This window comes from Macrosteles quadrilineatus, unplaced genomic scaffold (assembly GCF_028750875.1).
Source record: "Macrosteles quadrilineatus isolate MER2022 unplaced genomic scaffold, UCM_ALF_1.0 Scaffold_1__1_contigs__length_201487025, whole genome shotgun sequence".
Lineage (NCBI taxonomy): Eukaryota > Metazoa > Arthropoda > Insecta > Hemiptera > Cicadellidae > Macrosteles > Macrosteles quadrilineatus.
Window position 1 is genome coordinate 186,185,607 of NW_026542594.1, and position 24,144 is coordinate 186,209,750.

General features: G+C 41.2%; 1 protein-coding gene across 1 annotated transcript; it reads right to left on the bottom strand.

The window, feature by feature from the left end:
* Positions 1 to 4,331: 4,331 nt before the first annotated feature.
* On the bottom strand, positions 4,332 to 15,035 carry LOC129003321 (cytochrome P450 4c3). Its single transcript, XM_054431616.1, has 12 exons — positions 14,840 to 15,035; positions 14,103 to 14,218; positions 13,489 to 13,579; positions 12,055 to 12,240; positions 11,815 to 11,884; positions 11,507 to 11,633; positions 9,968 to 10,046; positions 9,394 to 9,503; positions 9,194 to 9,262; positions 7,790 to 7,958; positions 6,897 to 7,076; positions 4,332 to 4,672 (listed from the first exon to the last, which is right to left on the bottom strand). The coding sequence occupies exons 1-12, from the start codon at positions 15,033 to 15,035 to the stop codon at positions 4,512 to 4,514; spliced, it is 1,554 nt and encodes a 517-aa protein (XP_054287591.1). The 3' UTR covers positions 4,332 to 4,511.
* Between the last annotated feature and the right edge of the window lie 9,109 nt (positions 15,036 to 24,144).

The following is a 24,144-nucleotide window of genomic DNA, read 5'->3' on the forward strand; positions in this document are numbered from 1 at the left end:
GATGACCAACTGATGCAGCTGCACAGCGAAAATGCAAGTAAACCTAGTGTATTTTGAGGAGCTGGCAGTCAAAATGTGTACTACCTGGTACTACTCAAAACTTGGATTGGAGACATGCAATTTGTGCCATTAACACACTCACTACCGGGTGTCTGGAGACTCTACATACAGAACTGTGTGGCGGCCGGTACTGAACCTGTTAATTTGTCATCATGCATCCACGTTAGAGGAATTAGGTCTCTCGGCCAAATCTATTTATTGTACATTAAGGAATCCATAGTAGAAAACAAGTTGTGACTGATTTGGCTGTGGTGAGGTACTCCCTTTGCAGGAGGTTTTGGCTATCTTACGAGTCTGCACCGGATATATTTTTTGTAATCAACAACATATCAATGGCTTTACCTCAGACGCGGCAGGAGATTTGATTGATTAAACAATTTTAAAAACACAGCGAAGTGTACATGACAGTTGCAGAGCTTAAATTTGTGTCATTCGGTTCACAAATGATGCCAGTAAATGGTGATGAGCCTCATTGTATGTCAAGTGAACTATGGATTCATACAAAAAAAACCGGCCCTTACAAAAACCGCCCTTGTGTAGTCCGCACGCGATATCTTTTCACTTGATTTTTGGTGTTCTGTGTGAATTTTGTATCGGCAACGTCGCACCGCCGAGATGAGTGCCCGAGTCATCGTCCTACCGGTCACATGTGCCAGGTATAGGATGGGGTAGTGTTGCCAGGTTGTGCAAGTCCCAAGTGAAAAGATATCGCTCGCGAACTATAGTTACTGATTGTTCCACAAGTCTCACTAGGTTACAATACGAAGTAAAAACAAATCTCTTGATCTACAAAAGCTTTCTATTTTTCAAACTGTCACTTTTATCTTCCAGAGGGTATATGGTGGTGCTTCTGCCAGCAGCCGAGCGAAACATAAAAAACTCGGGAGTTAGAGATCCTCAGTTGTATGACTTGATACGCTCTACACTCAACTCAACCTTCTTTACCGTCTCTGATTATAGAGGGGTGAGTTACGATCGTTTGTAAAATGTAAAAAAAATTAACTATATTATTTGTAACTATCAATTGTGTATTTGAAGAAAAGTTAACAGAGTGTATGTACTTTTGCCTAACCCACACAAAGAAGTAAGAAACAGAGGAAACTTTAAATGGTACACTTAAGTCGTATCTAGTGTAGCTCCAGTTGCTTGTGTCTAGTGCAAATTCTTTTGGTCCTTCCCTTCTGCTCTCCTATCCCCCCCTCACCATCACGTACTATAGCGCTCACGTAGGAAGAGCTTGTGGGCTACAACTGCTTCTTGCAAACTATAGCCGTTCAGGCTCTGCCTTGCTTGGCACTGGTATATTTCCGCCCCACCATTCCAGAGCTAAAAGAGCACGGTTGTTCCGTAAGCATGTTTCCTCTGTATCTTACTTCTCTGTCCCCTTAATATTTTGAATGTCAGAAACAAGTGGATCTCAGTTATTTTCACTAAAGGTTCATCATTATCTTCTTCTGATGTCACTTGTGTGTTGTAGAATTCCTCAGTCAGTGTAGGAGGCGAAGGCTCTTACGAAGGTTTGTGGGGAGGATCGTCATGGAAGCTGGTCGCAGGTCAGAGTTACCAAGTAGCAGCTATACAAGTAGCAAAGTACTTCAAGACATTCTCTGTCGATATCATCCTCTCCAAATCCTTCCAGCTGGAGGACAGCAATTTGATAGACTCTGCCATTGATGATGATTACTAAATATGTCTTTTGCTACAGGTTTTTAATTTTATGAAACTATCGTTAGTATTGTTTTTATCTATCGATTTTTGGTACGGTAAAGTAATTTTACCTATGAGCGTTTTTTTAAACTAGCCATTTCAGTTCTTAGAATTGAAAAGATTCACTTGACAGCATTGTTTACTGACTTAACAGCACTGTTTTTTTTTATTTAACAACTAGGGTGACGGACCAATGAGGATTGAGAAAAAATAAGTAAAATTGTAATGTTTGATACTACAACCAATCAGCTGTTCAGGCCAATTTAATTGTTAATGAGTGGTGCAATTAGTGTTTGGTACAATGATTCGTGCATCACTGTCAGTGGCAATGGGAGGTTATAAACAAAAAAATAACCTATCTTAGAAGTTGTGAGTAGTGATTGTTAGTAATTATATCTCTGTTGTAGGTAAAGCAGTGTACGCAACTCGTGTAAATAGTCTTAACGGCACTCGTCAAGGCTCGTACATTAAATTTATACTTGTATCGTTAACACTATCTTTATGCGATCGTTGCGTAAACTTCTACTATAATTTGTATACTTTTCCCGTAGCACATTGTATAAATAATTATTTTATTTGTGTATTTTTATTCATTACAAATTATTATTACCCTATTGTTATGCACTGTGATATTTCAACTAGTTCCAGCTGTACTAAATCGTTTGTCTTTTAATAAATTACCCTGGCTTTGACCTAGTCAGTAACAAAACTGTCACGTCATTTAACACTCGTCTTTGCCATAAAATACGTACCTTGGTGTGTCGGCTTCATCGTACTATAATTCCAATGTAAGCTCAAATCAGGCTTTCTCTATACGTATTCTAAAGGTTATTGTACATTGTAACAGAATGTTTCATAAACTTAATGTGTCCAGGTTTATGTTATTGATATACAATTATTTTTGTCATATTTAATCAATTTCGATTTACAGAGGAGTCATGCCTCTTGATTTAGCAGTAGGCCTATACTTCATTAGTTGAAATGTTATAGTGTTTGTTACCCAGTTTCTTTAACTTACTATTATTGAGTTACCTTTTTATATTAGGTAGTTGTCTTATCGTTTGATGTTGTTGTTCAGCAGTCACTGATGCACATTTTATCTCGGACATTGACACAGAGTGGCGGATAATATTAAAACTAAATGTCACTATGCACAATGTTTGCGATTCACTAATTGCTCATTAGTAAATCACTGAGTGGTCATCTCAGTAGCGCAGCGTGCGGTGGCGGGAGAGTGTCGGGTGTACTGCCGCGGTTCACTTCCATATCTCTGTTTGAATGGAGCTGTCGGTGGTTGGATTGGGCCTTGGGGATGGGGTTTCCCAAGTATTGCAATGTTGTCAGTCCTATGCCAGGGTTGTCAGATCGTTTGGAGTGGATTTCTATGTTTTTTAATGGGATTGAAACTATGGAATTATTAAAATCTTCTTTTTTGTAAAGTAGGCTGTTGGGTTTAGATTTGTTGTCTTGTTTATTTATTTGGTAGCTTTCCTGTGACTCTTGTTTTTTGATTGGTCTTTTTAAGACTTTAAAGGGATTTGAACTAGAAGTATGTTATTGAGCGAGTGGTGTTTAGCTTGAGATGTTTTGCTACTACTGAGGTAGGATTGTTGTAGGTAGTTGTAGCAAAATATCTCAAGCAAAACTCCTCTGAATAATATGGACCCTGTATCCCTTACAATCTAAACTAAAAAACAATAGCCAAAACACAGGAAAGCTACAAGGAATAAACAAGGAAACGAATCTTGACCTGACAGCCTCAACATAAAAGAAGATTTGAATGGTTCCATAATTTTCAAAACCATAAATAGAATAGAAATCAACTCCAAAAGATCTCACGACCCTGACATTTACCTGGCAACACCGCAATACTTGGGAAAACCCCGTTCCCCAGCTCCAGTTGAACAGTGATGAAACGTGGCCGTCCACCTGACACTTACCCGCCGGCGGAATAACCGCTCAAGTGAATAAAAAACACACGTACAACATTAATAAATAATAGTGCTTAACAAACATAGTACATAGTGACTTTTAGTTTAAATATTATAGACACTCTGAAGAGCATTGATGAGATGAAACGTGCATCAGTGTTTACTTAACTATAACATCAAGAACAATAACAATAGGCAACTACCAAATATATAAAGGTAACCTAATTTTATTATCTTTAGAAACCCCTCAGTAGTACATACTAAACAAAATCAGTTGAGGAAAAATGAATTGTTTTAATGCAATGTCACAGCATTCAGCAACGATAAAAAATGGCTAATCTAATTAAAAATCCCTATAGTTGTAATAGGAATTGATTGAAAACAAGTAAACAAATATTCAACTTTATTATAAAGTAACAAAAACACACTAGTCAACACATATTTACATAAAAATCACATAAATTGTAAATAGGAACTAATAATAGAGAAGACAAAAAGAAATAAATAAGTATACCAGATACAAAGTATCTTTTGCTAAGAAAGAATTGTATAAATAAGGATTATTATGTACAAGGATAGGTTTCAGCTAGCTTATTAGCCTTGATAACAGAAAAATAAATAAGTACAGTAAGTCTGAATTGAGTGACTGAAAAGTATTATAAAAACAACTAATTATTGGACCAGCTGATGTTCATTTGTCCAGCTGAGAGTCTTTAAGTCCAATTTTGCTGACTTCACTCTTGCATTGTTGTGGAACAAAGCTCAAGATATTTTGTATCTAGTATAGAGAGTTTACATGATTAGCAATCACCGTCACTGTCGAGGAAATATCTTCACCTTGAGCCCATCTTTAGGTCGAAGAATCAGCTCCCCCAACAACGTTAGATCCTCCCGTCGGTCGACAGACTCAATTCTGAACTTGCGAAGAAATGTCGACACAACCATCTTCTCCTCTAGCAGCGCAAACTTCTGACCTACAACATCAATTTACAGTTTTTATTAGTTTCATCCCAGTGCCATGGACTTGAATTATCTATATAATTAATACGCTACATGAAACTTTGTCGGTTGAACTCCTCCGCCATTTCTTAACTGATTTTATCCATTGACATATCATTGGAAAGAGCGTGACGCGTAGATTTGCAAACTGGTCTTACATTTTTGATAAAGTCCCTTGGGCTCTGCCCCAGTGGCTTTGAAAGTTCCCATGTCATCCTTATGAAGAACATAATTGTTTACATTTTGATCAGCTGTATAATTTAATTGCTGTTATTTATTTTTCAATTCAATTGAGTACATTTATTTACTATTTGAGTTTGTGTAAACATAACCCCCAAGACCAACCCCCAAACCCCCAAGATAACCCCCAAGATGGATCGTGATAGCATGATTGTATCTTAAATTTGTGTATTTATTGTTGTTTTGTGTAACTATAATTTGTTTATTTGTTGTTTTTTTTTTTAATGCCTCCGACGCGACGACAACGAAACATAGACAGGAGGCGTAATCGTGATAAAGACCGCAGCTACAGAACAGTGGCGCGTAATAGGCTTAACTCATCAAAGTCAGCACCTGACCCTGGACAATCTCAACTATTAGGTTACAAATGCCTAAACCTACAACACTATCCCAAAACGACTTTTTGTTCTCAATTGGCCCTCTATCAATGACCTGTGTTGCATGTACAGCGAGGCATTTTGAGAAGGAGAAAACCGGCCGGAATGCTTTAGGTTTATCAATAACGAAGATAAACATTGTCTGAGTTACACACCGGTAATCTTTGAGTTGACTCCTTTAAACTCATTGTAAATATGACTGTTATTAGTTTTGAAATAACACCTGTAATACTTTGCAATTGCTCGAATTCGAGCAACATGTACACTAGTATTAGATTAACTATCTTTGATCTTGTTGCCTGTGTTCTTGAGTAGTAAGGATGTTTTGTGTCACCCCGTGCATTTCACCAGGTTGTGTGATATCTTCTCCTTAGTTTATCTTATAATTTATATTTAATTTTTGTTATGACTAACACTATAGACTATATTTACAAAAATATTGGTTGTGACTAACACTATAGACTATATTTACAAAAATATTGGTTGTGACTAACACTATAGACTATATTTACAAAAATATTTACACATGTGCGGTTGCTAGTATCACAGTCTGTTTAATCTGACAACGTGGCGATAGACTCACGGCGGAATCACGGGATGTATTTCTTCCTCCGTTTAGTTTCTTGAACAAAGGTTGTTGGAGTTTGGGCTGTTTGACGGTTATGAGTAGTTTGGACTTCGCTGGTTTATGGTTGGGTGAGTGCTTTGATTTCTGTAGTGTTACCGGTTTTTCGCTGTGTTTCCAGTCTTGTTCGTTTAATGTTGTTAATTTGATAAGTAATTGTAGAGCTGGTTTAGTCTTCTTTTTGTTTAGGAGGGTGTTTGATCCAGTTATATTTATATGTTTGTATATTTGGTAGCTTTCTTGTACTTTTTTGGTAATGGTTTTGAGTGGGTTTTGTTCAGAATCGTGAGGAAATCGGGAAAATTTATTGTGTCAGTTAGATTTAGTTTTTGGTGTCTAGCTACCATTGATGTGCGGTTTTTATCAATGTTCTGCTAGTGTAGCTTATGTAGGTATTTATTGTTACATGGTGGTTTACAGGAAATTGTGTACACGTCTCTCCCATATTTAATTAGCCTGTCTTTTGTATGAGGAATTGGGTAATTTAAAATGGGGCTGGTTTTTACTTAATAGGCCAGTGGTATATCTGGTTTTTTGTACCCTTCCAAATTTTTTCAGTTGATTTGTCTGTATAGTTGTTGGATACTTATTTTGGTGGGTTATTGTCTGGTTGTTATTATTGCAGTGCAGTAAGCAGTACTAACAGTACTTACCTCAAGTAGCCCTACTTTACTTTCAAAGTATTTAGCGTATATATTATTTTTGTCCTGGACTGCAACCCATATTAATCCTTTCGTTACAGAAAATATCCTGGACAAAAAGGTCTACAAGTCCTCACCCTTCCGTTATCTTTGCACTGTGTTTATCAACAGCAGTCCTATAGGAGTAAAAGTTTAAAGTATACTTTATGTAACACACTTTTATATGAATACATGTTCTGACACTACGCAAGAAAACTGCTAAAGTCAACGCCGCTACCATTTTACGACTACTAGATAACAACAAACAGCTACTTACCCACGCAGTTACGAGGTCCGGCACTGAAGGGAATGTAAGCGTAAGGGTGTCGTCCTCGACAGTTCTCCACCAGGAAGTTGTCTGGGTTGAACACTTCTGGTTTGGGGAATGCGTCAGGATCTCTATGAAGCATGTAAGTGATGATCATAGCGACAGTCCCGGCAGGAACTGTGTATCCACCTAGGACCGGGTACAATTTTCATACCAAGCAATTTTTGTTTTGTGGCAAGCCTAGCACTTTTCGGACAAAATAAGTAAATAACTAGCATTTTTTGGAAAATTACCAAAAAATTGTAGCATCGAAAGGGTTAACGGTTGTACATAATCTTTTTCGTCTTAGACATTTAATCCATATTAAATTGATGTATAATGTGTTTATCCTGTCCAAACAAATTATTGAAAAGTTTAAAATTGAAATATTTCATGTAAACCCCCGAGAAAGAGAACAACTATAAGTTGTTTTCACCAGTTTAAAAAATTCAATTTATTTTGAATTTAAACAAATTGTTATTCATTGATTTTATTCACCAGGAATTTACAGTCATGTCTTAAAACGCTTGTGGGTTTGGTTATTTATTGGGCTCCTCGTTCCATTCAAATGCGTCTGTTGTTTAAAGTAAATATTACATCATTACATAACACTTAACAACTTTATCCAAGAACAGTTATATGATTTTTTACTAACCCTAAGTTCTGAAAAATGGGACAAAGATAATTAACTAAATTTTAAATAGTCGCTATTTTAATATTTCAACACTTGACGTTGGTGTTTTATTATTATCATAGTACCAGCTATGAGGACTCAACTGGGAGTATTTGAAAAAAATCTTTTCTCAGGATTAAACCAGCGACTTTATGATTGCTAAGTTAACTATGTCTACGACAAAACTTACCAACCACTATGTCCTCATTCAGCTTACGAGCCATGATTGGTACGCTTGGGTAGAGCCTGAGAGCTTCTTTGATACAACACTCCAAGTACTTCATGGAAGTCAAGTCCTTCATAGTCAAAGGTCGATCTTCACCTTGTAAGATAGTCTCTATCTCTTGGACAACCTTTTCCTGGAACAAGCGTATGAATAAATATTTTTTAGATAACTATGGTGTGTTAATGTTAGGCTGCTGAATCACATTAGTAAATAAATGCTGTGCTTTTTAGTCTCCTGGGTTGATTTTATTACTTGTCGCTTCGCTTTGCACATGCTTCCCAATAATAAAGAAACAGCACAATTATCTATTAATTGAGATAGGGACACCACCCAGGCTGTAATTTAACCCAAATATGATCCACTACGGTATTAATTATAGAAACACAACTATAGGGTAGTCTACTTAGTTTCACAAAATTCTCTCTGGTTAAATTTATCAGCTATGTCTAAGAATTGAAACTGAGCAAGCCAGGATTATTGCAGTACTGTAAATGTAAGTCGAGAAGATATTAAAATATTTTGGTTTTCCTTAAGTTCTATTGATTCCAAAACTGATCAATACTTAGGATCTCCACAAAAGTAGTCTATAAGGGTGTCGGCCAGGTTCATGATCTTTGCATAATCAGGCCCCCGGTTTGCATGTGATGCGCTATGGGCCCGATAATTATCCTCTTCTACCTTGTGGGGGAATTTTGTCTCTTCCGTGCGCCCCACATGTGTACTGTCTCAGCCTAATGGGTTCTGCAGTTTTGTGTTCATCCCATAATAATTGAACCAACAAAAAAAATCATCTCAATTTAAAATATTCTATTTTTTTTACATTCTGTTTGGCATTGTTTTATTCTTTAAGCTTGTATGGATTGGTAGCTTTAGCGCAACAATGGAATACTTAAAAACTATTTTCCAAAGTCTTTGAAATGTTGAGTGCGGCCGTTCCCGATCGGGTACGGTGCGTCCGTACCCGATCGGGAACGCTCGGCAATGCCTTTTGTATATCTTAGTTTTTGCTCTAGCGGCGGTTGAAAGCTTACCTATACCACGTTAGTGTGTAGTGTGTGATTTGCATTTTGTTGTGGTGTAGGTTGAATGGGTCCGGCTAAGTTCCAAGCAGTGCTGCTATCTGTGGGTGTTCAGCGAAGCAGGACATCCCCGCACGTTATTTGCTATTTGTCAGATCGAAATTGGAAAGCCAATCACACGCGGTAATCGGGTTTGTTCGACGCTGCAGGCTTCGCCGCACTGGGGATACGCCTGCCATTTGACGTGCCGTATCGAACAATGTGAGAATTAAACAAAAACTAATGTCAACAAAATGTAATATTCACAATTTATCACACACAGAATAAACTATCAGAATAATAAATTTACCTGAATTTCTGGATGCCAGCCGAGGAGAAAGAGCAGCCAGGAGATTCCAGCTGATGTTGTATCGTGGCCCTAAAACAAAAATTTATGTGACAACAATAATAAAAAAATTGGGAAAACTCAGCTTGGCACAGTGAAATTATTTGCACAGTGAATTATTTGTCATGCGAATAAATTCAAAGAGCAATTAAAAATAACCTCACCTCAAACATGAATGTATCCACTTCCTCTCGGATGTCCTCATCTGACAAAACATGTCCCTCGTGTGAAGCTTCTATCAGCAAGTCTAGAAAGGCGAGTCGCTTCTTGCCACCTGAAACATAACCGCTTTGTAGTAGAAACATAGGATTCGGGAATAAAGTTTTGGCGATTGAATTCTTAAAGAAATATATAGTTTTTAAACAGTTTCCTGATCTGTTTTGTACAGATGTTCCTAGCCTGGCTGGAAACCTTTGTTCTTTTGTGTGCAGCTAATGTAGAGGTTGGAGTGTGAGACTTCTGCCCAGGAGGTTCTGGGTTCAAATCCCGCCAATCTCCTGCTTTGGGTTATGTGGTGGAAATGTTGAGACTTGGTAGATTGGGCTTCAGGCACAACCATATACACAACACATAAGGTCTCTCATGCAATAACTGCCTCTGTAAGAAACTCACTAAGATATTTTTTATAATGTTTTCATATAACGGTTAAATATTTCTGTACCTATTTTTTATCCTGGTTTGTCCTTTTTTATTTGAAAAAAGAACCCGCCCTAAAATTGATTAGTTACTTGTATTTACCTAAATCGTCCGTTTCATCTGAGAGTTGAAGTCCTTGTTCCTTTAGTTTTGCAATTTCTGCTTTCCGTTCAGAAATCACCTGTAGACATCAATATTGACTACAAAATAAAGTAAAATCAAATTTTAACTACAGTTTTTTATACAGGGTGTTTTTTTAAAAACTTGCATTTTTATTTATGTAAAAACCGCAATAGATAGAAATATGCAGTTTGCGGGAATCATCTATTGACGTAGGGGGACCAATTGTTTTGAATTCAACGTTACATTCACATTTCCCCCCTTTCCCCCCTGCCCCCAACTTAATTTTTTTAAATAGCAAGGTACCCCTTGTGACATATCAAATAAAAGAGCATGAAAAAAGAAAATGTTTGATGAAAAAAAATTGAAAATCGGTTCATAAATTTGTGAGATATTCCCCCCCTTACCCCCCCCCCCGGAACTTAATTTTTTTTAATAGCAAAGTACCCCTTGTGACATATCAAATGAAAGAGCATAAAAAAAGAAAAATTTTGGTAAAATTTATTTTTCATTTGATATGTCACAAGGGCGGGTACCTTGCTATTAAAAAAACAAGTTATGGGTAGGGGAAAATGGGGGTGATTATCTCACAAATTCATGAGCCGATTTTAAATTTTTTTTCACCAAAAATTTTCTTTTTTCATGCTCTTTCATTTGATATGTCACAAGGGATACTTTGCTATTAAAAAAAAAAATAAGATCCGGGGGGGTGAGGGGGGGAATATCTCACAAATTTATGAACCGATTTTCAATTTTTTTTCATCAAACATTTTCTTTTTTTATGCTCTTTTATTTGATATGTCACAAGGGGTACCTTGCTATTTAAAAAAAATAAGTTGGGGGCAGGGGGGGAAAGGGGGGGAATGTGAATGTAACGTTGAATTCAAAACAATTGGTCCCCCTACGTCAATAGATGATTCCCGCAAACTGCATATTTCTATCTATTGCGGTTTTTACATAAATAAAGATGCAAGTTTTTAAAAAAACACCCTGTAAGAGTGAAAACCACATACTCCCTCTACTACTATTAGTGTATGCTATTTGCTCCTTAACATTTAAGGAGAATGCAGTCATCTTTTTTAACAAACATTCAGGGTCATGTTTCTTACTAGGCACTCAATTTTGAAGGAGCACCAGAATTTTTTAATATGTATAAAAAACATCAATGAAATTAATATAGCGCTCATAAAGTGTAATAAAAAAATGAGCTCAAGTATAAGGTTTATTTTGTTAATTTTAAATCATATAGTAAACAACATTTAAGACAGTTTTATGATGCTACAAAATTTACCCATAAACTCATGGTTGGTTCAACTACTAAATCTAACCAAGATAAGATGCTAAACATTATTCACCTAAACTGAACAATCTGTACCTTCCTTTCAGTCTTTAAACATAAGTTAACATAGCAATATTGCAATTTACCCTGAACCACTAACTTTGAACCTAAATCTGCCTCTAAGACTAGATAAAGGATAGAGGAAAAACTAAAAAAATGAACTTTAAAGTATAATGACATGCCTTGTTAGAGAAGGAATGCAATATATTGATGCATCGTTGATGTGTCGAGTACAACGGCGACCAGCGGAACAACCACTCGGGCTGCAGCCATATCTTGGCCTGCCTCGCCTGAATAATGGAGCCAATCCTGGAAAAACAAAGTACAATTCACTAATTTTGTAGAACTTGCTAAAGTTTGTATAGCCAATAAGTGTGTGTTGTGTGTGTTTTGCGTTTGTTCCTTCTGAAGTGTCAAGAAAATTTTGTGATAAAACATTAATTTAGTTTAAACTAAACAAGAGTTTTATGTTTATTAAATAAATACTTACTCATAAACAGCCCTGACATAATCTGAGTCACTGTTGCTTTGAGCTTCAACTTTTCGCCCCATCGCAGTTTCTAAAAAAAATTAAGAAACATTTATAACGGAAGTTTGGTTTTTCATAGGACAACTGTTAAAAACATCAATTAATGGTTGAAAATTCTCTATTACTTTTTTCACACAGTGATTGAACAATCTTTTAGAACTTATCAGTTATTTATTTATCATATTTCAGTTAATTTCTCACCACAAATGACGTCCAGGGCGCAAAGCGTAACGTAAGGGAAAATGTTGAAAGGTCCCTGACCACACTCCTTCTGAAGCTTCTGTACAAAGATGTCGCTCTGTTCTCGGAAAATGTCTATAAAGTCATCCAAAATGCGGAAGTGGAAAGCTGGAGTGAGAATTTTCCTCCTCTTTTGCCACTTTGGCCCTAAAAGACAGAATCAATGTTAAACTAACACAATTGAAAATAACCTCAATTATATTGCAGTATTGATTGGCTATTACTATTATAAAAATGAGAAGCTTGTTTGTCTGTCCTTTTATCAAGGGCAAAATTCCTGATCCGATTAAAATTAATTCACACACATCTACAGTAGGTAACCTATGTACTACTGTATTAGATTGGTAGGTAAAGGTATATTGTCAATATAGCTTTTTTTCAAACCTCCCACCGTTCAAATCTTTGCGATGGCTTTCGATTAGTATCAGAACTGCCACAGTGTATACATATTATTTACTTTTACATTTGCTCTGTTGAAAATGTGTTGATTAAATTATTTACTTTATTTTACAGAAAAGTAGATTGCAAATTGAACAAAACAAAATTGCACAAAGCAAGAGGTAGGATTTATACTTTATAAATGGGGAGGTGGCATAACTTTTAGCATCTTTGGAAAATCACATAGATTTATTTTCCATTCTCATCTTAGTTTAACACCTTCGCTACCGATCGCCACATATTTGCGACGCTTAAGTCATTGTCACGGCCTGAGGTATACATTAATTTAATATTACACATAGCCTGGGTGTCACTTGGTTAACAGTACACGCAGCTCGCGGGCCAGTGATGCAGCAAAGTAAAAATCAGTTTTGCCAACTATCATATGACGATACTAACATCATATCCACAGACCAAGTGACGCACACATGCAACATACATCCCTTTAGACCGCTGCAGAGTTCAGGGCCTTCAAATAGACTGCTACAAGGATATAAGCTTTTTAATAACATTGGGCACCAATGCAAATATGCAATGTCAGTCTATTTTAATGTGACCAGCTTTTGCATAAATGCGGCAGCCTATGGGTAGAAACCGGCTGTCGCATGTGTGTCCAAATGAACGAAAAATTTAATACTATTGCAGTAGCGAACGTGTTAAACACAGTAAGGAAACTAACTATAGACAAAATAAACATTTTTGCAAACTAAAAAACATTCTTGAATAATGCTACTCTCGCTAACCATTTGATTTTGGATTTATCTGATCACACAACTCTTAAAATTACTTAGGAACGTATTATGAATAATGTATTCTACATTAATTTTCCCCACTCTATTAGGGTGATCTTATTTGTATTTATTTATATCTTAAACTGACATAGACTCGCAAAATTTACCTGTTTATTTATAGGTAAATTTTGTGAGTCTATGTCAGTTAACTATACAAACACATTACCAGAGCTGGTAAGAAGCCCTGTTCCAAGCCAAGGGTGTAGGTAGTCATAGTCATTGCTCTTCTCTATATGCTTGATACTGCCCATGATCTCCTAAAAAATGTTACACCATTTTAAAATCGAAACTGTTACGATAAAGTATAAAATTAAAATCACCATAACCATCAAAGAGAAAATACATTTAAAAAAATCTACACATTCTTGGCTTTACCAACATCAAACATATAAACAAATGCTATTATAAGTTTACTATAAGGCGAGAAGTCTTGTTGCATTGAATACTCTGTTAGGTTATACTGGGTACAACAATGGCCAACGGTTTGTTACAATAATTTGTATGAAATGTTGAATATTGTAACTCATTTTAACATCAATTTTTGTGCAGTAACTTTTTACTCTCATAGTATAACTATAATATTATTTTCTTGCAGTAATCTCAGGAAAACAATCGTACGTTTTTGATCAAGTTACTATTCCAATCATAGTTTGTGAATTGTGAATGTTTTATTAATGGCTTAGCTTACAGTACCATACTGATATGTATTATTTTATGAAAGCAATCTCTACTTTTCTCCACAACTAATTAATTTTTAATGATTTTAAGTTTCAAACCTACCTCAAGAGCTGTAGCTTTGCTGATAAATATGTAAGGCTTGTTCCAATACCATCCTTTGCAGCAGCCCAGACTTTTACCCCAAAGCTTTCTTGCACCAGATAATCTTTCAAATATCTCTGAAAATTATAGAGAAAATGTTTAAACATGAAAATGTGCATAGTTAATGTAATGAGGAATACAGTAACCCCTAAAAAATTGGCTTTGTTAAACTAGATTCGTAACATTGTAGGTGTAACTGCTGAAAACTTTTTTGAACACTGAGCTAGAAATACAACTGAAGGTAGCATTGAGACAGCATTGGGCAACTCTGCTAGAAAATCGAGACACAGTAATTTTGTTATGTTGGTACCATTACCAATTAGGGGAATTAGCTCATTGGCTCATGGCTTTATATATATACAATCCCACTAGTCATTCCCTAGTACAAATGGCGGCCAGCGTATCGCAATCCTCTCATACAGTGCACCTGCAGTTGTATCTTTAGCTCTGTGCTAGTGGTCAGGTTTTGGATCAGTCATGTGACAAAAAGGTCCAGAACTGACACAATTAGTCATAATAAACAAATTATTACTTGGTGGATTAGCTTGATTGTCACAATCCTTTAAAAGGTTTTGCCTTAAATCTCTTTGTAGACGTTGCTGGAAATCAATCTACACAAAAATTAGATTGGATTTTAAACTTGAAACAATATGTTCATTCTTTAAAAATGAATATGTTTTGAATGAAGCAGAACCAACCGTCATGATCAACATTGATCTGTAGAGAGTTTCCTACGATGGGTAGACCAGCAGGCCCTGGAATCTTCTCTATCAGCTGCACCATCCTTGCCCGGCGCAGGTAGTAAACTGCCAGGAGCACCAACAGCGCCAGAATACACAAGCTGGTCACTGGACCCTCAACCAGAGTGTGCTGCGCCAGCCGAACCAGGTACATCCTATACGTATGGATGAAGATACAATCACGAGGACATCTCTGATTACAAGCTATTCAAATCAGATGAATTATATCTTCCATCAAATTGCTGTGTATGATTAATTCTTGACCTTTAAAACCCACCCGATTGATAGTATTCATCATTTAGGTACTCATAGTCAGAGAACATATTTGCTCTTAGGCATATATGTTTGCAAGTGACACACTATGGACCCGAGAGATATTTGCGCCCACTCCCCCCCCAAATATTTCTTTTGGTAGATGATACAAAAACTTAATACCTGCAGCTGTTGGTTTCTTGTTATAAAACTCAAGTTTGTGTTGTGTTACGGGTGGATAATTTTTATGCCTAGTATTATATCTATGATTATCGTTCCCCCAGCAGGTGCACCTTGTCTTCAGAAGCCCTCACATGCATAATAGTGTACAATATATTATATGAGCTGTAAACGGTTAGAATTTTTAATTTAGGAAAATAGTTTTTGGCCGATTCTTCATCATCCAGATTTAACATGATTCTTATTGCCCTGTTTTGAAGTATTAGAATACTTTGTAAATTTTGATTACTTGTAGCTCCATATCACCCCCCAAAACATATTAAAATACAATAATTTCACAACCAATGCACACAGGAAACTACAAAATGGAGCCAGCAACAGATAAAATTAAAAACTATACAAATACTTGTTTGAGTTACAACGTACACATGTTGTAGTATGTATATCATTATTAGGTATCCGGCTCAGCTATGAGTTTATAGCTGAGGGGATGAAATTTCTATTTCATCCCCGCAGGGGGCCCACGCTTGCGTGGGTACGTGGCCTAGCGACCACGCGGACCCTAGCTCTTGCCCCCCCAGAGGGGAGGTAATTGCCCGGTGTTGGAACCGGCACTTCAGGTAAGGCCACATTTATGGACGACTGGAAAGCCAGCCCCTATGGGGAGAGTACCCAGTGACATCCCTCCATTCAGGATGGTGGGGTGTTTAGCTCTCAGAGTGGCTCCTCCGGCAGCACCTCTCACCTACCTGTGGCTGTGGTTCTATGGGCTTGCCCTGCCTGTGGTGTACGACTTACACTATGTGAGGCATATCCTCGGCTCTGGAAGCAGCCTCGTCCTGGGAGGTGAAAGACGGGCAAACCGTAGCCCCCGAAGGGGATAGGTAACTGCTAGGTGTCGGAATCGGTACTTCAAGTACGTTATGGACGACTGGACAAGCCAGCCCCTTAGGGGAGAGTACCCAGTGACATTCCTCCATCCAGGTTGGTGGGATGTTCAGCTCTCAGAGAGGTGGAAGTATGCCATCAATCTCTCATCTGCCTGTGCTGTGATTCTTTGGGCTTCGGCCGGCTTGTTGTATGCGACCGACATTATGTGTGGCAAATCCTCGACTTTGGAAGTAGCCTTCCTGGAGGTGAAATTGGGCGAGTACCCGTAAGCTCACGGGGACACTCTAGGGGAACAGAACTTTCCGCAGTGTGAGGGCAACGGCTGGGCGCACTCCATCAGCCAATCCCTGTCTCTGAGCCCGGAAGGTATGGTTATCTAGAGTGAGGGGGGTTCTCCCTGGAACCTCAATCGAGTTAAGGGTGTCGCCACCTTTGGTGGATAGGTTCATCCGGGTGGGTCCCACTCCTAAACCTGCCTCCTTTTGGGAAACTCTGAGGGCCTGGCAGTGATGTTGGGCTTGATGGGCAAACGAAGTAGATTGGGTGCTGGGATCAAGCCCGCTAGGGGTATCTGGGGATCTATTGCCCTGGGTATCCCTGGTTTCCCAGCAATGGGATGGCCTCGATCGGGTAGTGGTGGAAATGGGTGGTTGGTTGGGGATTCCCGCGTCAGTTTGCTGGCGGTCCCCTTCCTCCTGGCTTTGATGGCGGGCTTCGGCCTGTCAGGGATTAGATAGGTCCCGAGTGTTGCTTGCACTGTGATGCGTCCAGGGCATTCCTCTATGGTCCAAGGGCTTCGGCCTTGGTGGAACCCAATTGGGGTGGACATGCGAATAAAGTAGCCGGTATCCCTGGTTAGGATTGAGGAGCAACCCTCTTTCCGATGGGTTATTTGCCGTTTGGCAGCCGGTGAACTTGATGGCCTTAAGCCATCCACCCATGGTGTGCTAAGGGTTGGTGCGTAAGCTCCGGCCTACGCCATGGGTCCCGGGTTAAGGGCAACTAGGTACCGGGTAGTCGTCGGGGAGTTTCGACTCCTTCGACAAAGAATAAAATTATAAAACGAACTCAGTACCAAATGTAATATGTGAGTTGATATGTGCGTGGTACCAGCAACATCTCAAGCGAGCAAAATTTTGACAGATTTCTCAAGGCAAATAAACCTGAGGAAATTTTACGTATGGAGTGACCATAATAAATTTTCATCAAGCAATAAACCCAAAAATGTTGTTATCTTTACCTGAGTAATTTGGATATCATTTACTGACTTAAAGAATTCTGGATTTTTCCTTTCTGTTGTACTTAATGATATAAAACTGGTTTTATTGAAATTGAGAAATAATTTATTGAAGTTTAAGTAGTTTTTTATTGATAACAGATTGTTTTGGGCCGACTCTTGTATTTTATTAAAACATTTACCAGAAACTAACAAATTTGCATCATCATCATAGACACAATTTTGCCATATTATCAGTTAATGCTGTTGGCAGACCAGCAGCTAAAAGAATATAGCAAAGAAATAAAATGGGTCCAAGGATCAAACCTTGAGGTACACCATATGTTATACACATCAAAGACTATTTTACATTTCTTAAGTGGTTGAAATTATTTATATGAGTTATTTCCACATTGTAATCTGTTTTCAAGGTAAGATTGAAACCAATTCAAATCATTCTTAGCAAAGCCAAATATTTTTTTAAATTGAAATTAGTTTTGAATATGACAGACACTATCATATGCTTTACTAATATCCATAAACAACCCAACAGTGCTCTCACCCTTATCAATAGCATTTAATTATAGTTTCTATCAAGTCATTAAGTCATTGTTGCAGTGACAAAAGGTTTACCGGTCTGAATCCTTGTATCATTGTGACATGATGCCGCAACCGTTACAACAGTCGGGAAGTGAAGTAGAAGAAAGTAAAATCATCGACATTATATGTAGCTTAAGGCAAGGTCGGCGAATGACCTTGACGCATCGCGAACAATGTTCCTCTCTATTCCGGTAAACTAGAACATCACGTACATAAAGTAGGAAGTAGGCCTATACTTACAGTAGTAGTAGCTAGTAGCGTCCCTCAATCCGGTTATCTTTATACTGGATATGGCTTACTGAGAGGTCGTTGTTCAACACATTAACATTCATTCAATTAACTACTTTTAATAACATGAATAAAGAATACGAGTACCGGTAGGCCAAAGTTTATCGTTTATCCATTAGCAGGATCTATTATTATTTAATCTATTACACGCCTATTTGATATATCGTACGTTTCCAATTCTTTTGGCAATACTGTTCAAATTTCATTGGACAAAGTTTTCGTGCTATATTGGCTACTACATAAATACAGTATCAGGGTATTTTACAGAAGACTCCCCACAAGATTCCCCCGTTATTTAAATTATATATAAGCCATTGTGATAAAGCTTGGTTTTTAAGGCAATACAATCGTAGTAAGATTATTTTTAGGCAAAAATTTACTCTTTTAACTTTCAAAACAAGTTGAGTGCAAGTTGTGTTACTAGTAGTTGCTTATTATCCAAAGTTGCTTATTTTTTTAGTACCAGTTTACTTACTGCTGTGTGTTTATCAATGCGCTTATCGCTGTTAGCTCATCTCATCAGAGTTAGGCTTCAATTAGGATGTAAAATGTGCTATGTATTGTTAATTTTCACCTACTTATAACGGGATGCAACGACTTCCAGGTCTGAGCTATAAACAATTTGAAAGAAAAAAGAGAATTCCCGTAACATTTTAGGCGTATTGGAATGTTAATATAAATTCAGGGACTTAAATAATTCAAGGCTTTAAAAAAACAAAGTCGACGAAATTAAAAAGTCAATTTAAACTTACTTGTCTGTTGATTACTGCATGTTTGTTTACCAATGAGCGCATCAATGTTTAAGTTTACCTCTTGTCAGGTTAAATAGTTTTCGATTATGCTGGGTTTAAATAAAGCTATATTGTTTATTTTCAACTTCTACAATTTCGCAATGCTGGTTTCTCAGGTAATAAATATTTATGAATGCGGACAGCTTTAAAAGGAAAACATTTGCATAGTTATACAGTGAATAAGTTAATTAACGGTACTTACTTGGTCTCGTGTTCAACGTAGTGAAGCTAGTGATGTTTAGCTGGTGTCAGATCTACTAGTGATGGAAGCGACGTCGAGGGGGAGTAGAAACCGACTGATGTGTTGTTTACGTTATTGTGGGGAAAGCTTCCCTTGTAACACTTATGTAATTTATAAGTACGAGTGTTTACCGAAACAGCTGGTAAAGAAATGTTGGCAAACACGGGAAAGTCGGAGCTAATTATAATTTTGTATGTCTAGTAGCTTCCCACCGATGGCGGTAACATAATTATATCTACTCCATCACTGGTAACTGTGTACATCTAGTTTGATATTTGATTTCGTCCGGGGACTCGCAAGTGGGTTATTATAGTTAACCGTTATTATAGTTACAGTATTATCGTCCCCCCCAGAAATTACGCCTTCCGATCCATTCCCTCCAAAACTACAGCCTCAAAAGAGTTTCCCGCCAAAACTGACGGCTTTTAAAACTTGTCCGCCAAAATATGCAACTACCTGGAAAACGTTAGCCTTCAAAAGAATTCCGCCAAAACTAAGGCCCCGGGTACGATACGAGCGGCGAGCGGCGAGCGGCGAGCGGCATGAGCGGCGCCGCTCTGACATCGGGTCTCATTTAGTTGCGTGTAAATTTGTTGAGGGTGGCCACGATACGTCTGAGCGGCGAGCGGCGGTAAGCGGCACCGCTCAGCGCCGCTCATGGATCCAAGTCAAAACCGATTTTCGCGAAAACGCCGCTCGCCGCTCAGGTGAGTCATGCTTCAGTTTGGCCTAAAATGACAGGGAAACAACAGTAAACATGCGATACGGGTCGATACGTGAGGTGCAGTCCAGGGAATGTTTGTGGAATGACCAGCACGGAAGTTTTAAAACACTCCAGTCACCAGAAAAGTATGGGACAAAGTTAGGGTTAAGTTTTTTTTCTAAAAACAAAGTTTTTCTTTGAATGCAAGCAATTTTCAGATAGCAACAATAGCTGCAATATGTCTTGCAGGTAAGCATAGTTTACTATTTTCGACTATACTGACTCATAAAACTGGGGAAATTTGATGAGCATTATAAATGTGCCGCTTGTATCGTAGCCACCCCCGCCGCTTACGTGCCGCTCAGGTTGCCGCTCGCCGCTTGCCGCTCACCGCTCGCCGCTCGTATCGTACCCGAGGCCTAAAGCTTCCTAAGCGTCTCCCGCAAACAGCTACCTACTCTGGCGTCTCCTGCCAAAACATAACCCTTCCTCAGCGCCTTCCTCCCTCTAAAACTGCAGCCTCCCAAATGATTCCCGCCAAAACTGGCAGCTTTTAAACCTTTCCCGCCAAAATACGCGACAACCGCCAAAACTTAAGTCCCCCCTAAGCGTCTCCCTCGAAAACTGCAGCCCCTAATGAGTTTCCTGCCTAAAAAGGCAGTTCTTAAGAGGCTGCAGTATTGGAGGGAGATGCTTGGGAAGGCTTAAGTATTAGCGGGAGACAACAGAGTCGGCAGCTGTTTGCGAGAGACGCTTAGAAAACCCTTATTTTTGGCGGGAAGGAATTGAAAGCTCTTAGTTTTGGCGGGAAACCCTTAGGAGGCAGCGGTTTTGGAGGGAAACGATAGAGAAGACTTCTGTTTTGGCGGGAGTTACCGGAGAGGCTGTAGTTTTGGCACTAAATGCCAATTTTGGCGGGAATTTATCGGGAGCAGTGAGTTTTGGCGGGAAACTCTTAAGAGGGTGCAGCTTTAGAGGTAGACGCTAGGGAAGGCTTAAGTTTTGGCGGGAGATGCCAGAGTAGGTAGTTGTTTGCGAGAGCTACACCTGTACCCTACCATAGCCTGCTGGCCCTAGCTGTTCCAGACCCTGCCCAACTGGCCCCAGCTGTACCTTACCCTGCCCGGCTAGCCCTAGCAGTACCCTACCCTGCTGGCCCTTGCTGTACCCTACCCTGCTCTGCTGGGGCCAGTAGGCAGGATAGGGTGCAGGGAAGGGTACAGCTAGGGTAGCTGTATCCTAGTTGTACCCTACTCTGCCCTACTAGCCCTAGCTTTACCCTAACCTCCCCGGCTAGCCCTAGCAGTACCCTACCCTGCTGACCTTAGCTGTAACCTACGCTGCTCTGCTGGCCCTAGCTGTACCCTACCCTGCTGGCCCTAGCTGTACCCTACCTTGCCTCCTGGCCCTAGCTGTACCCAACCTTGCCTTGCTAGCCCTAGCAGTACCCTACCCTGCTGGCCCTAGCTAGGGCCAGTGGGGCAGGGTAGGGTACAGCTACCCCAGCTGGGCAGGGTAGGGTACAGCTAGGGCTAGCCGGGCTAGTGCTGGCCCTAGCTGTACCCTACCCTGCTGGCCCTAGCTGTACCCTACCCTGCTGGCCCTAGCTGTACCCTACCCTGCTGGCCCTAGCTGTACCCTACCCTGCTGGCCCTAGCTGTACCCTACCCTGCCCTGCTAGCCCTAGCTGTATTCTACCCTGCTCTGCTGACCCCAACCGTACCCTACCCCAACCAGATGGGGCCAGCAGGTCAGAGTAAGTTACTGCTGGGGCCAGTAGGGCAGGGTTGGATACAGCTAGGGGTATAAGGATGAATAGGGTACAGCTAGGGCTAGCGGGGCAGGGTAGGGTACAGCAAGGGCTAGCAGGGTAGGGTACAGCTAGGCCTAGTAGGCAGGGTAGGGTACAGCTAGGGCTAGCCGGGCAGGGTAGGGTACAGCTAGGGCCAGCAGAGCAGGGTAGGGAAAAGTTAGGGGGTAGGGTACAGCTAGGGCTAGTAGGCAGGGTAGGATAGTGCTAGGGCTGTTCTGCTGCTCTGCTCTGCTCTGCTGGCCCTAGCTGTACCCTACCCTACTCTGCTGGCCCTAGCTGAACCCTACCACCTAGCTGTACCTTACCCTGTTTGGCTAGCCCTATCAGTACCCTACCCTGCTCTGTAGGGTGCAGGGTAGGGTACAGCTAGGGCCGGCAGGGTAGGGTACTGCTAGGGCTAGCCGGGCAGGTTAGGGTATAGCTAGGGCTAGCGGGGCTGGGTTTGGTACTGCTAGGGCCAACAGGGTAGGGTACAGCTAGGGCCAGCAGGGTAGGGTACAGCTAGGGCTAGTAGGCAGGGTAGGTTACAGCTAGGGCCAGCAGGGTAGGGTACAACTAGGCCAGCAGAGCAGGGTAGTGTACAGCTAGGGCTAGCCGGGCAGGGTAGGGTACAGTTTGGGGGTAGGGTACAGCTAGGGCCAGCAGAGCGAGGTAGGGTACAGCGAGGGCCAGCAGGGTAGGGTACAGCGAGGGCCAGCAGAGCAGCGTAGGGTACAACTACGGCCAGCAGAGCAGGGTAGGGTACAGCGAGGGCCAGCAGGGTAGGGTACAGCGAGGGCCAGCAGAGCAGCGTAGGGTACAACTACGGCCAGCAGAGCAGGGTAGTGTACAGCTAGGGCTAGCCGGGCAGGGTAGGGTACAGTTTGGGGGTAGGGTACAGCTACGGCCAGCAGAGCAGCGTAGGGTACAACTACGGCCAGCAGAGCAGGGTAGTGTACAGCTAGGGCTAGCTGGGCAGGGTAGGGTACAGTTTGGGGGTAGGGTACAGCTACGGCCAGCAAAGCGAGGTAGGGTACAGCGAGGGCCAGCAGGGTAGGGTACAGCGAGGGCCAGCAGAGCAGCGTAGGGTACAACTACGGCCAGCAGAGCAGGGTAGGGTACAGCTACGGCCAGCAGAGCAGGGTAGGATACAGCGAGGGCCAGCAGGGTAGGGTACTGCTAGAGCTAGCCGGGAAGGGTACAGCTAGGGCCAGCAGAGCAGGGTAGGGTACAGCGAGGGCCAGCAGAGCAGGGTAGGGTACAGCTACGGCCAGCAGAGCAGGGTAGGGTACAGCTACGGCCAGCAGAGCAGGGTAAGGTACAGCAAGGGCCAGCAGGGTAGGGTACTGCTAGGGCTAGCCGGGCAGGTTAGGGTATAGCTAGGGCTAGCGGGGCTGGGTTTGGTACTGCTAGGGCCAGCAGGGTAGGGTACAGCTACCCTGCCTACTAGCCCAAGCTGTACCCTACCCTGCTGGCCCTAGCTGTACCCTTCCCGGCTAGCTCTAGCAGTACACTCTGCTAGCCCTAGCAGTACCCTACCCAGCTGGCCATAGCTGTGACCTACCCTGCACCCTTCAGAGCAGGGTAGGGTGCTGCTAGGGCCATCAGAGCAGGGTAGGGTACAGCTAGGGCTAGTAGGCAGGGTAGGGTACAGCTAGGGCTAGTAGGCAGGGTAGGGTATAGCTGGGGCTAGTAGGCAGGAAGGTACTGCTAGGGCTAGCCGGGCAGGTTAGGGTACAGCTATGGGGTAGGGTACAGCTAGGGCCAGCAGAGCAGGGTAGGGTACAGCTAGGGCCAGCAGAGCAGGGTAGGGTACAACTAGGGCCAGCAGGGTAGGGCACAGCAAGGCTAGTAGGCAGGGTAGGGTACAGCTGGAGTCAGCAGAGCAGGTTAGGGTACAGCTAGGGCCAGCTGGGTAAGGTACTGCTAGGGCTAGCCGGGCAGGGTAGGGTACTGCTAGGCCTAGCCGGGCAGGGTAGGGTACACCTATGGCTATCCAGGCAGGATAGGGTACTGCTAGGGTTAGCCGGACAGGGTAGGGTACAGCTAGGGATAGTAGGGTGGTTAGGGTGCAGGGTAGGGTACTGCTAGGGCCAGCAGGGTAGGTTACAACTATTGCCAGCAGGGTATCCTGCTGGCCCTAGCTGTACCCTACCCTGCAACCCCTGCAGTACCCTACCCTGTACCCTACCCTGCCCGGCTAGCCCTAGCAGTACCCTACCCTGCTCTCCTGGCCCTAGCTGTACCCTACTCTGCCCGGCTAGCCCTAGCAGTACCCTACCCTGCTCTACTGGCCCTAAATGTACCCT

Bases quoted from the DNA above. Each gene is read 5' to 3' on its own strand.
- LOC129003321 (XM_054431616.1), bottom strand. From the start codon at position 15,035: ATGTACCTGGTTCGGCTGGCGCAGCACACTCTGGTTGAGGGTCCAGTG. The intron at 11,885-12,054 runs GTGAGAAATTAA...AATTTTTTTTAG, and splicing joins CGCCCTGGACGTCATTTGTG to AAACTGCGATGGGGCGAAAA. The intron at 9,504-9,967 runs GTAAATACAAGT...GTTATGTTTCAG, and splicing joins AGATGAAACGGACGATTTAG to GTGGCAAGAAGCGACTCGCC.